This window comes from Girardinichthys multiradiatus, chromosome 4 (assembly GCF_021462225.1).
Source record: "Girardinichthys multiradiatus isolate DD_20200921_A chromosome 4, DD_fGirMul_XY1, whole genome shotgun sequence".
In the NCBI taxonomy this organism is placed as follows: Eukaryota; Metazoa; Chordata; class Actinopteri; order Cyprinodontiformes; family Goodeidae; genus Girardinichthys; species Girardinichthys multiradiatus.
This window is the reverse complement of record NC_061797.1, coordinates 45887651-45900417: the sequence shown is the minus strand read 5'-3', so window position 1 is coordinate 45900417 and position 12767 is coordinate 45887651. Positions and strand designations below refer to the sequence as shown.

At 37.1% G+C, this 12767-nt stretch overlaps 1 protein-coding gene across 2 annotated transcripts in view; it reads right to left on the bottom strand.

Moving 5' to 3' along the window:
* Positions 1–12767, bottom strand: part of luzp2 (leucine zipper protein 2) — a 257629-nt gene that overhangs the window by 131515 nt on the left and 113347 nt on the right. For both annotated transcript variants that reach the window (XM_047363183.1, XM_047363182.1), the window contains exon 2: positions 6902–7019. In XM_047363183.1, the coding sequence (XP_047219139.1) occupies positions 6902–7019 (118 nt within the window). The remainder of the gene's footprint in view (positions 1–6901; positions 7020–12767) is intronic.

Sequence of the window (12767 nt, the reverse complement as noted above, 5' to 3'; positions counted from 1 at the left end):
GGAAAGTTTTGAGTCATGTCCTTTACATGCCATCAAGACTTTAACACACCTACCTAAATAACAACGCTGTCACTGAACTGACCTTCATACTCCACAAATCGCAGTCTGACTGAGCTCATATACAAGCATGACCCCCAAAGGCGGCACCCCTATCTTAATGTGCAGACTGAAGACTGCTGGGAACAGTCCAATTTAAAAAGCAACTTTTTGTCTATGTCTCCTGCTTCTGCCATCTGTTCTCTATTCTCTTTACAAGCAAGGCCGAGTTGATCTTGAGTGTATTTAGTTAGATCTTAGTTTGATTTATAAGCCGTTCATAAACATTTATTGTGGACAACATACAGACTCCTTTCCTCCTGGTGGCAGTGGCCTGTTTTATTGGAGAATACGTCTCCACACACCACAAGATTTATATGGGGATGATGGAGGAAAATCACAAAACTTTCAAGGTTTTGATTTAGCCTCCACAATCCCCATATCTTAGGACAACCTGGAAATTGTGAGATTTTACTGGAAAAGAATATGTCTGGTTCAAGAAGGGCGACAGTTTGGCAGATTTAATGGATCTGCTGCTATCATCTTGGATACTGTTATGAAAGCATCCCATTAGAACTTCCCTGAGGCATCTTTGCTTTGGCAGGTAGGTTGTTATGGTGGCCTGAGTTGCATCTATCCAATCGCAGGCAAGAGACATTTACAATTTATTTCACCATTACTCCTCGGTGGCACAAGATATTGTCATAACATCAACAGTTCAAATTATGAAAGAGAGGTAAAAATTCCAAATCTCAAGAATGTCTTGGTCCTACATTTATATTTCACAAATAAGTATTCAACCCATTTAATGTTTGTAGAGTCTTTTATTGATAAAATTACACAGACTGCAAAGAAAAATAATCATTTACATTGATTTTAGAGATCTCAACTTAAGTACTACACAAATAACTTTCACAAATATCAGCAATGTATCATGTGATATGAATCATTATATCGACTGATTAAAATATTTGAAGAAGCTTACAAAGAAACTCCAAAGACAATTGCTGGAAACAAACATGGCACAAATACAGATGGAGAAACTAGGGAATTTGGCAAGGAGGGACAAAAACAGAAAGGCTTGTAAATACTGAGAGATTACTTGGTGGAACAACAATCAGGTAAATTTACCCCACAGGCAAAATGAATGGTGAGGGAAGCAAGAACAAGGAGCTGAGGAAATCTGAGATAGAGGAATAAAAAGCAAGACAAGCAGCCACAGTGGAATAACGGAATAACATAAAGTAACTAGAACTACAACTAAACACACATGAACACTAAGAAAAGAGAGATAAATATTGGAATAATTTATTGATACAAATCAGAATACATAGCTCCAAACTCAAAGTCCATGGAATCATAACACAATGTAAATGTTGTGGTTCTATGAGCAACTACTGCGTGTAGACATTTAGTGGTCCTTTATATGATTTTTTGTGATTCTTTTTTCTCTTGCTCTCGGTGGAAGACGCACGCATTTTCTCTCCCTCCCTCCCCGCTGATCCCTGCTTCTGCTTTTGTCTGTATTTTTCTCAGAGCCTCGCTTTGCATATCCGCCAAACTTGTAAATTATGGATTTGGTCAGCTGGACTCTCAACGTAACTGGTCAAAAAAAATTTTTTCCCACTGGAAGACAGGGTAAAGGAGACCCTCTTGTCCAGGCGCGACATTCTTCTCTGGAAACACAATGGATTCTTGGTAGCAATGGAAGATTGTGTGCCTGACTACGTTGGTCGCGGACATAGAAAATGTGTACATTTTTGTACTTTGATAACAGGATTTCTGCTTTTTGGAGTTGGTGGTTACCTGGCTTATCAAGTGATTCGTAAAACGTGGATGGCTGTTCAAAGCATTCCAAAGCTTCCTGCGATGTTAGATGGAGTCTGTAGAGCGATCAACACTCAGACTGAAATGTTAAGAGAGCAGAATCGCAAGCTGGACACGATTCTTGAACAGAATCGCAGCCTGGCAGCGGTTGGACTCAGAGGTTAAAGGATAGAATCTTGGAGAAGTTGCACGCTCCAGATCTGCGGAAAATACCAGAAATTTGGCTATTTGGATTCGCAATTGAGACACACCAGTAAAACTCTTAAGGCGGTTGGAAATTCACAACTGCATGAACCACAACATTTATTGTTTTTCTAAATCTGGCTCCCCAATGTGGCCTTGGCAACTTCTGCTAACTGGGTATCCACAAAATATCTCCTGGATGTTATATAAACACAACGCTCTTCCCCAGTACTCCCCTACCAGCTGTGTGCTGATAGGACTATGTGTTGACAGTCTAATTCTTGCAAACACACTCAGACTTACATTCGCACCTCAAGATTCCACCGTACCCTTGCTAAATCTTTACTTATGTGTGTGTTGCTTACCCCTGCTGAGATTTCTTTGTACTGTTTCAGACTCTTTTCTGCTAAGAATAGTGTGAAATATGATTTTTTTCCCCCTCCTATCTTACTTTACCTAAATGTGTGATTTCATTACTTTTCATAGATTTTACCAGCGAAAACCAAACATTATTAGTAACTTGGACTTTAGCTGCTCTTACACCAATGACCCAGCTTTCTTAATTAGATTACTTAGTTCAACTTCAGCACCAGTAAAAGCAATATATCATTAGCACCTGAAAATGTGGATTAAAGCTGTTTTGTACCAGTGACTCAGCTTCACTAGTTAGAATTCAGTGGAATGATGAGACTTCTTAGCACAAGATGCTTTCCCCTACATAGAGGACTTAATGATATAATTACCTCTTTAGAACGATTGGTTTAGAACCAGCTCTTACCAGTAAAACCCAAAGGATTATTAATGTTATCTGTATCAGAGATTTTTAGATTTCTCAGAAGGATTCATAGATTTTTAGATTTCTTAGCATTTGATTTGTTTTTCTGTGTTCTTTGTGATTGTATTGTAATTGTATGCACAGCGCCTTGAGTGTCTCGTTACTGAAAAGCGCTATATAAATAAACTTACCTTACCTTACCTTATATTCTGGATTTTTGAGAAACAATTTGTAAAAGTAAAAAAACAACCTGCCAAGTAGACAAGTCTTATTGATTTTTACAATCCTTGGAAAATCATGCTTGAATTTGAACTTTTAAGTCACATTTCAAAATAAGCACAACAATTTGCTCATTGCCTCCACCAAGGAGGTTATGTTTTTTTAGTTAACTTTGTTTGTCTGTCCATCTAGCAGCTGGCATCTTCTTATGATTTTTTTTACCCAAGGTGTATCTTAGTCCATGGAAGAATCCATTAATTATTGGTAATTATTTTTCTTCTATGGCTTCAGTGACCGTACTTTGTGTGCCGGAGATTTGTAGTCTCTGACTGTCTGACTGTTATTTTTTTTTTGGTTTTGTTGAAGACAGTTTAGTTTATCAGTTTATTTGGAAAGGGACAACTGTTGAGTTTAAACAATGTACCTCAGAAGTTAGGCTGATTTGTAGTGTTTGCCTTTACACATGCTTTTAGTTAAATAAAAATAAAAATAATATTGTGCAAGGTTTAAAATGCAAATACAAAACAAAGCCAAACCATAACACTCACTAACACCTAAACAATACAAAGTAATTTACAAAATTTAGAGCAGTTCTTCAGTTTCTTAGGAAAGACCACCATGTCTTCATGAATACCTTTTAGTCTTTAATAATACTGGTCAAAGTTCAGTATTTCTCTGCAGGTAAGATCACTAGTAAACAAGTAAACTCTAAATCACCTTCCATAACCAATACTATAATATAAATACTAGATGCACTGCATGTCATTGATGAACAAAATCATCAAACTTGTTTCATCTACATAACAGGTTGATAAAGCTCAGTCATAATTTTTAATGCTGATAACACTAAACACCACAAGAACTGCTTTGAACACAGAGTTAACTTTTTAACAGCATCATGGGAGCATGCTGCCAAGTACAAACCCCCTTGTCACACAACGTTTAATTATTGGGGTTGCTGACCTGAACCTATAGGGCAACTTGTTAAAAAGCTAAGCACTTGCTCAAGTGTCTTTTGTAGAAGCCTACCTTTATTCTGCTGACATTAATTTTCTTTTTAAAGTTAATGATGTTTATGGAGATGGTTCCTTGGCCCCGAAGAAAAGATTTGTTCCACAACCCACTAATTTAAGTGGGTTAACCCAACCTTTGCCCTGCCCAACATGCTGGAGCGGGGCCCAGGGCAAAGATGAATGCCAGCTTTTGCCTGCCTGGAGTGAACACACTTCAAAGCCTGTCTCAGGTATGAGGCTGGCAAGACCATCTGAGCTTTAACAAACATTTAACAGACATATGAAAAACTCACAGCAGAGGTGGAAATGTATATAATTTTAAGGGAAATTTATGACTTTTTTTGGTCGGGTACTAATTTTGTCTGAAAATCTTAAAACATCAACAGTGAGAAAGCTGTAAAACAGATTACAATGAAGACTGTGTTGCATACAAAGAAAAAAGGATGTCAACCAATACCAACATATCAAGGTAGGAAGGTCGTTTGCATGAACATTGCTGTTTTGAATTATGTGACTGAAAAAATTTGAAATAATTCAAATAACTTATGTGTAAATAAGTATCCATTTACTTCTCGTAATTAATTTAACCTAAAATGAATAGCAGCTTTTGTTGCGTAATGCCCTCGTTTGAGATATTGTGTTAATATTATTAAAAATTATCAAAACACTTTAAAATCTGAATACTGAGCAATGTTAAAGTGTCCAAGGTCCTTTTATCACTGAACCAACTTCTTTTTTGTAATTAAGATATCAATCTTCCAGTTTTTATTCAGTCTTTTTTTTTGCTTTTTTTTGCAGAATTGCTGTTTGTATCTGAGACATAATCATTGTCTTCCTTTTGTCAGGTTTCCATCCATCCATCAATCCATCCATCCATCCATCCATCCATCCATCCATCCATCGTCTATACCCACTTGTCTTGGCAGGATTCCAGGTGCCTAGCTCCAGCTGATATTAGGCAAGAGACAAGGTACCCTAAGCAGGTCCCCAGCAAAAATATTTGAGAGATTTTATTTTACTTCCCTAAAAGTCAGACGTTTTCATGGCCTATACTAAAATTACTCCGACTTTAACAACTCGGGAAAGCGCAGATGATGATACCATAATTTAGACATCTCCCACTTGTGTAACTCATAACCTATGAGTTAAATGCAGGTACTCCTGCAGATGTTTTTAAGACAACACCTGAAAGAGACTGCTTCCTTGTCATCCTTATTAAAAAAATCAAAATCAGGAAGAGAATTTTGGACCTGCACAAGTCCAGTTTATCAATTTCCAGGTGCCTGAAGGTTCAACTATTCAAATACTAATATAACTATGAAGTACAAGAGTGGCAGCATCTGTTTTACTTCAGAAAATATATAGCATCATGAGTAAAGAACACCATGTGGAAATATTAAAGCAACATCGTAAGACATCAGTAAGAAAGTTAAACCTTGTTCACAAATGGGTCTTACAAATGAACAATGAGCCTCATCATGTTGCCAAATTAGATACAAAACAGCTTTAGGGCAGCAACTTCAAGGTTTTAGAGTGGCCATCCTAAAGCCATGATTTCAGTTCTAGAATAAATTTGTGGGCAGAGTTGAAAAGGTGTTTTTGAGCAAGGCATCTGATTTGGTTACAGGAGTTCTGTTAGGAGGAATGGGCCAAAATAAACTATTGTGAGAAACTTGAAAATACCTTAAATGTTTGACCCAAGCTATACACCTTGAAGGCAATTTTATTAAAAACAAAGAAAAGTTGAAGAGTTGTCTAAAACAATCTCATACTATTTAGGAAATAGAAATAGGTTTGGCAAGCCCGACAAAAACAGAACAAATATTTGTTTGATACAGGTTTAGACAGTGAAAATAAAAAGGTTAACCCTAATTTATTTGGGGTATTAATTATCTGTAAGCCATATTTAAAATAAACTGACTTAAATAAAATACTGAGTGTCATAACTATATCACTTTTTACAATTAATTACTGAAAAAAAAACATCTGTCTGACGAAATAAGCCAATTGTTTATGTATTTTATTAACCTAGAAAATGGGTGACAGTTCTGACAGACAATTTAAAATGAAAGTGTTTCAAAGCATGTCAATTTAGACAATTAATTCTTACACTGTGGTGGAGCTCCCCTGACAAGGAGTGAAGCTGAGGAACATAGTAACTGGAAGAGCTGATTGGGAAATTTAATGCAGGTGAATACTGCAGGAAGAGCAAGCAGATGCTGACATGGCAATCTGTAGTCAAGAAAGCAGCAGCAACAGACATCTTAATGAACCAGCCAAAATCCAAAGAGATAACTGAAGCATCTAAACTGAACACAGGACACAAGGCGGACCCCTCTGATAGAATAAAACAAGTAATGAAGTGTACACAATGCAGAGCTGAAGTAAACAACAACAAACAAATCAAGACCAAACATAACAGAACACCAACAAATTTCGAATATCCAATAAAATCTAAAGATCATGACAATCAGTGACTACTTCTTTAAAAAGAGAGCCTTGGAAGGAAGCTAAATTTGTATTAACTAAATTAAAAGCCCCACTTGAAAGATGATTCTGAATAATGCACTGCAGAGAAATCATGTTGTAGCTCAAAAACAAATATTTTCATTTATGTTCACATTTGTTTACACACACACATTATTCATATTTGTTTCAGCTACTGCATTTTTTAACACTTTAAATGTAATAATGGTGTGTTTGCTGAATTTAAAACATCACAATGTACTTATTTAATGATAATCAGTTGGTTTACAGCAGAATTATAAAAAAAACAAATGACCCATTGTTCAAAACTCACAGTTAAAACATGATGCACAATTTTATAGAGAAGCAGTATGTTTCTCACCTGAAGGTTGCCTTTTATGCTCTCCAGTTCCTTTGATGTCTTTGAAAGCTGATGCAAGATGCTGCTTCGTTCACTGAAAACTTCTTTTAGCTTCTTCTCCAGACCATCGTAGCTTTGTCTGTTGAGAGAGAAGATATTTCACAATTTAATGTCAGCCACGAGCTTAGAAACTTCACTCATCACATAGCTCTTGAAAGAGAGAGTTGTTTCAGCTTGCAGTAAAATACCTACTGTTAAAGAGCAAAGCTTTAGGAGAGGTGCTTACTTATATATATTTAGCAGAAATGAATTGAAAAAGCAAAAAAATTGTATTGTTAGTATTTATATCATTTATTGAAGCTAGTTTTAAAAATTAAGGAACTGTTACATACAATATATTAGGTCAATAATTATGTAGCTTTTGAAAAGCAAAATATTATTTTACAGCGTTTTTGTATTAAAGCTAACAAGGTTTTGGCTTGTGATTGGAAAATTATGCTGTGATCACCACTAAAATGTTTTGTGCAAAAACGTGTCTTGACAAATGCTATTTAGAGTGAATAGACACGTTTCTTTTCAGATGCTTAGCCAGCAAGCTTATGATAATCCTAAATGCTTTAGTAGAAGGCAGCATTATCCTTTCATGGTTTTTTAACCTAAAAAGGAGTTGCTTAATTTTCAAACAACCAGGATAACAGAGTCTAAAGCTTAGTCACTGAAAGGATCTTCTGGTAACTAAAGCTCCTTTCACGGCGTTCTCTATCTTGTCAGTTGTGCTAGTGTTTTCAAGTACTTTTGATATACACATCTGCATTCATCACAAAACTTCACATTACCCAATGTGGTGGTGGTGGTGGTGTGATGGGGGTGTAAAGCTAGGGGGGCATGGCATACATCCCTGGCTCCCACCCCGTCACTACAGCTGGTGTGGGGGGGACTGGGGGTGTGGGGATGGCCTGGGGGTATCTGAAGGCACCATGCAGGGACCCAGCAGGGGGCTGCGTGCCTTGGTTTTGTCTGTGTTGGTGCTCAGGCCACATCCTGGAGGCCACGGGGGCTGCGCTAGGCTCTGGTGGGTGTCCCTACCTCCAGGCCTGTATTTCACATAGTATTGAGTATTGAGTGAGTAAACCATCTGTACAGTTTAGTGTGAGGTTAAGTGATTTTATTTTTAAGTCATTGCTGTGAAATTCGAATTTCAGATCCATTGATTCTGCATCAGCATTCATGTTGTTTGAGATCTGTGGCACTCATGTGATCATGCAGATATTTCCAAAATAATCTCTGGCAAGCTGGCTTATGTGGTGATCAAACTGAGCATGTTGAAGTGTTAAATGCATTGTAAGGTGATGTAACAGCGTTATTTCACAACTAAAGTTGAAGGACACCTAACATCCAGAGAAAGATGAACAAAGAATCTTTATATCTACTACCTGACACTGACAGATATCTGGAACTATTATTTAAATTTTCATCTAATTTCATCTATTTTCTTGAAAATACATGCACAACAACATCTTATATGAAGTGTATGGATGTGATAACCCTGATGTTGAAAAAGTAAAATGCCATTAAACCTGAAAAAAAAACCTAAAAGTTTTAATTAGTAATCTATAAGTCTCTTTTAACCTACGGTTTAAATAATACCCAACATGAAAGCCTTTTCTCTAGGCCCCTCTACAAAATATGAATGGCAAGAGAACATCTCATTCAAGCCAAACATCTGTTGATCTCCATAAGGCAGGAAAATACATCATGCCCCTTTTCCACTGGCTCGTTTTAGGTGGCGTGGCTCCGCTCTACTCGGTTTCACTCTACTCTGTATGGTACCAGTTTTGTTTCCATTGACCCACTGATGGCTGGAGGTTTGACAGCTTCATTAATGTTACTCTGTGACATTGTCACATTAAGGTAGCCTGCGTGAAATGATAAAAATTAATAAATAAATAGAAAATAAAAACATAAATAAACAAAATACAAATATAGTTTGTATTACTGTATATGCCAGAATGTCTTATGTTTTTTCATGTAAAAAATTATCCACTGGGATAATTATCTAGAACACAGCTCAGCCAAAACTAAAATAAGGCTCAGGGGTTCTGAAGTGAGGAGGGTTGGGAAGAGCAGAACCAGTGAAGCTCCAAAGTTTGTCTGAAAAAGTTACAATTTTGGGCTTTTTTAGGAAGTTTTTGATAACAAGAACTAGGTCTTTAAAGAGCAAAACTACGGACTTCTGATTGCGGTGAAGTTAGTGTTAGGTTGGATATTCATGCTCCGCAGATTCTCCGACGTTGGTAGTCTGATAACGGGCAGCTGCTCTCTGCCTGCTCCCTCCTCCTGCAGATGGTGGTTCGCTTATGGACCGTGAATACATTTCTGAACCAAACACGCTGTTTTATGGTGGTTGTTTTGTGTGTTTTGAGGGAAATGTTTGTGCATCTCAACAACTGATTTTACATGTGATCAGCTGATTTAAGATGTTAAATACAGCGCCCTGGCTGCGTGTAATTCAGAAAGTTGATGTGTCCCTTTTCTTCCAGCCTTTCAGTCATGGTTCATGATTTGTAAATAGTAAAATTATATTTTGATTTGACCCACTGCGGCCATTGTGGTCCTTAATATTATTGTAGTCGCTCTTGTGTTTAACTTTTCGCTGCACTATCTCAGCAAAGACCATCTCATTTCTCCTGGTCCTATGGCCAATCAGAGAACAGCAGTCTGTTTACGTCACATGTAGTTCCGAATCAGCCCTGATGGACCTGCTCAGGGTCAGGGACCAAAAAACTAGATACCAGTACGAAACGAAACGAGCCGAGTAGGGCACAAACGAGCCAGTGGAAAAGGGGCACTATTTACTTACCAAAACCCAAATCCACCCACATCTAAATTGCAATGATTAAAAGCTTGAAACTAAAAAATCTGTGAAAAGAGCAGCTAGCTGAAGCCCCAAGGTTACCTTACAAATATACTGTACTTGGCATACCTAGAACCAGAACCAAACATGGAGAAGCATCATTTACTTTTTATGCTCCACTGATCTGGAATAAACTCCCATAAAACAGTTAAAGCGCTGAAACCCTAGGTTGTTTTAAATTTAAGTTAAGTTTTCAGTCCAACTTTCCTTTCATTTTCTTATCAATAATTTTGTCAGTAATTTTTCATTTTCATTTTTTATTATCATCTTATTTAAATTACTCATTTTTATTTTATTTAAATATTTGTGTTCATTAGTTATTTAATTACCTTTATGCCACTGTAAAGTTATTTTCCTATTATGTCTCTTTCTCTTTTTTTCATGTACAGCACTGAATTGTCATTCAATGGGGTCATTCAATTTTTCTAACAACATTTTAATTAACGCCTTTTTTACACGTATTTAGCAGGGATGCCAATAATTGTTGATGGTGCTGTAAAGGTAGGTGGGTTTATTTTATTTATAAATTATTTTGTGTTTGATATTTTGGTTTTTCACCAAGCAAAACATTTTTACAGATTGATCTAAGGACAAAATAGTCATCCTCCACTCTGGGCATAATAATTTGCCTTTGTTTCCCTTTGTCCAATTGTTTACAGCTATTCTATGTTCACAAGGTGCAAATAATACAGCTTGAACAAACTCTAGCAAATTCCTATTTATAATGAATACAACTAAAAAAGCATTCAAAAATCACACACAAAAACTCATTAATGGGTATCTTTTAAATGCAGATATTTTGTTCTTCTTGCAAAAACTTGCAAAATACTTCCATTCCTTCATTATACTTCTTTCTGGTTACTTCTATTTTTAATCTTTTTCTGTAAACTGGAATTTGCCTGAGCCTTCCTCTCCTGCAAATAAAAATACAAAACTTAAGCGCTTGTGGATGGAGCTTATAATGCTGCTGAATCTGAAACATTAGATCGTTGCTTCGTTTCAGTCTGGGCTTTCTTCCAAAAACCCTCTGCACCCAGTGTCATAGATCCCAGCAGCAGATCATACACAATAACACATAAATCACTAACAGAAAAGGAACACCTGGGAAATAAATAAATAACACAGTATACTGAATCCCACACTTGACTTCCTACCATATGGCATTGGTGTGAAATTTATTACAGGTTCATGCAACGAGGGAAAATAGGGTGAGAGAATCATCCCAGTCTGCCGTATTATTCATTACTCAATGGAATTGGCCCTTGGGTATCCATGAAATGAATAAGGTATATAATTTGAGCCTTACTGACACAGAAACAGGTATATCACAATGATGTTTTTTGCAATGTCCCAATTCAATGTAAATTGCTCATTAGTGTAAACAAATTAACACCTGCATGATTGTACCAACAAATTTAGTTTCTAACATGCTCTGTCCAAACAAAGTCTCTCCTTGTTTGAGTCAGCGAAGTTGATGACAGTTAGAATGCCTGACGGCAGAAGGCTTATGGACAGACATAGCACCACCAGGCACAAGCCCATAAAGCAGCGATGTTGAGATAATTAAATCCCCTTTTTTTGGAAATCTGCAGATTGAAATGGGACCCAGGCTGTTATAACAAAACTCATCAAACTCGCAAGACTAAGACTTTGTATCATTCAAAGGGCCACATTACAGAGGACAAATATTTTCCTACCCTTTGAGTTATATCAGGTTTCAGAACCTTTTTCGTGCTGATCCTTTAGTGGAAATAGAACTGCTGATGCTAATTGAAGCGCAACAGAAAATGCCGGCTGATATGCAAGCAATTAAGAAGAACACATCTATTACGATTCACAAAGAAAAAGGTGCATAAGACAAACTGACCTCTACATACCTATAACTGTGCTTTGATCACATTTAGAAGTGACCAGATTTGCAATGAGCTGCCTTATATCCTTTATTTTTCAGACAAGACAGAAGTTGTCGTCTTTGGACTGGAATCTTTGAAAAAGAAATTGCTTAGTCAGTCAATTAATGTGGACGGCATTAAATTGACCTCTGGTAATAAAGTAAAAAACCATGGTGTAATTTTTGATCAGGATATGTTGTTTAAATCCCATATTAAACAAGTCTCTAGGATTTCCTTCGTTCATCTCCGGAACATTGCCAAAATTAGAAATATCCTGTCCAGGAGTGACGCTGAAAAACTAGTCCATGTATTTGTTACTTTAAGGCTGGACTATTGTAATTCTTTACTATCAGGATGTCCACAAAATGCAGTTAAAGCCTTCAGCTGATCCAAAAGCTGCAGCAAGAACTCTGAAAATTAAAGAGAGATCATATTTCTACTATAGCTTCCCTTCATTGGCTTCCTGTTAAAACCAGAATAGAATTTAAGATATCCTTCTCACATATAAACCTTAATGATCTAGCTCCATAATACATCAGAGATCTGATTGTTCCATATATTCCTAACAGAGCACTTTGTCCTCAGACTGCAGGTTTACTGGTAGTTCTTAGAGTCTCAAGAAGTTGAATGGGAGGCAGATCTTTTAGTTATCTTTTATTTATCAGGCTCCTCTCGTGTGGAGTTTTAGTCTGTGAGGCAGACACCCTGTCTACTTTTAAGGCTAGGCTTAAAACGTTGCTGTTTGATAAAGCTTAAAGTTAGAGTGGCTTAGGTCATCCTAAGCTTTCTCTGTAGGTATGCTGCTAATGGCTTAGACTGCTGGAGGACATGATGGTAAATGGCCTGAACTTGTATAGCGCACCTTACACTACAATTAGTCATTCAACCATTCATTCACACATTCACACGCTGACAGTGGTGAGCTACAATGTCACCACAGCTGCCCTGGGGCAGACTGACAGAAGTGAGGCTGCCATACACAGGTGCCACCAAGCCCTCTGACCACCATCAGCAGGCAAGTTGGGTAAAGTGTCTTGCCCAAGGACACAATGACTGAGACGGACAGAGCGGGGGTTCAAAC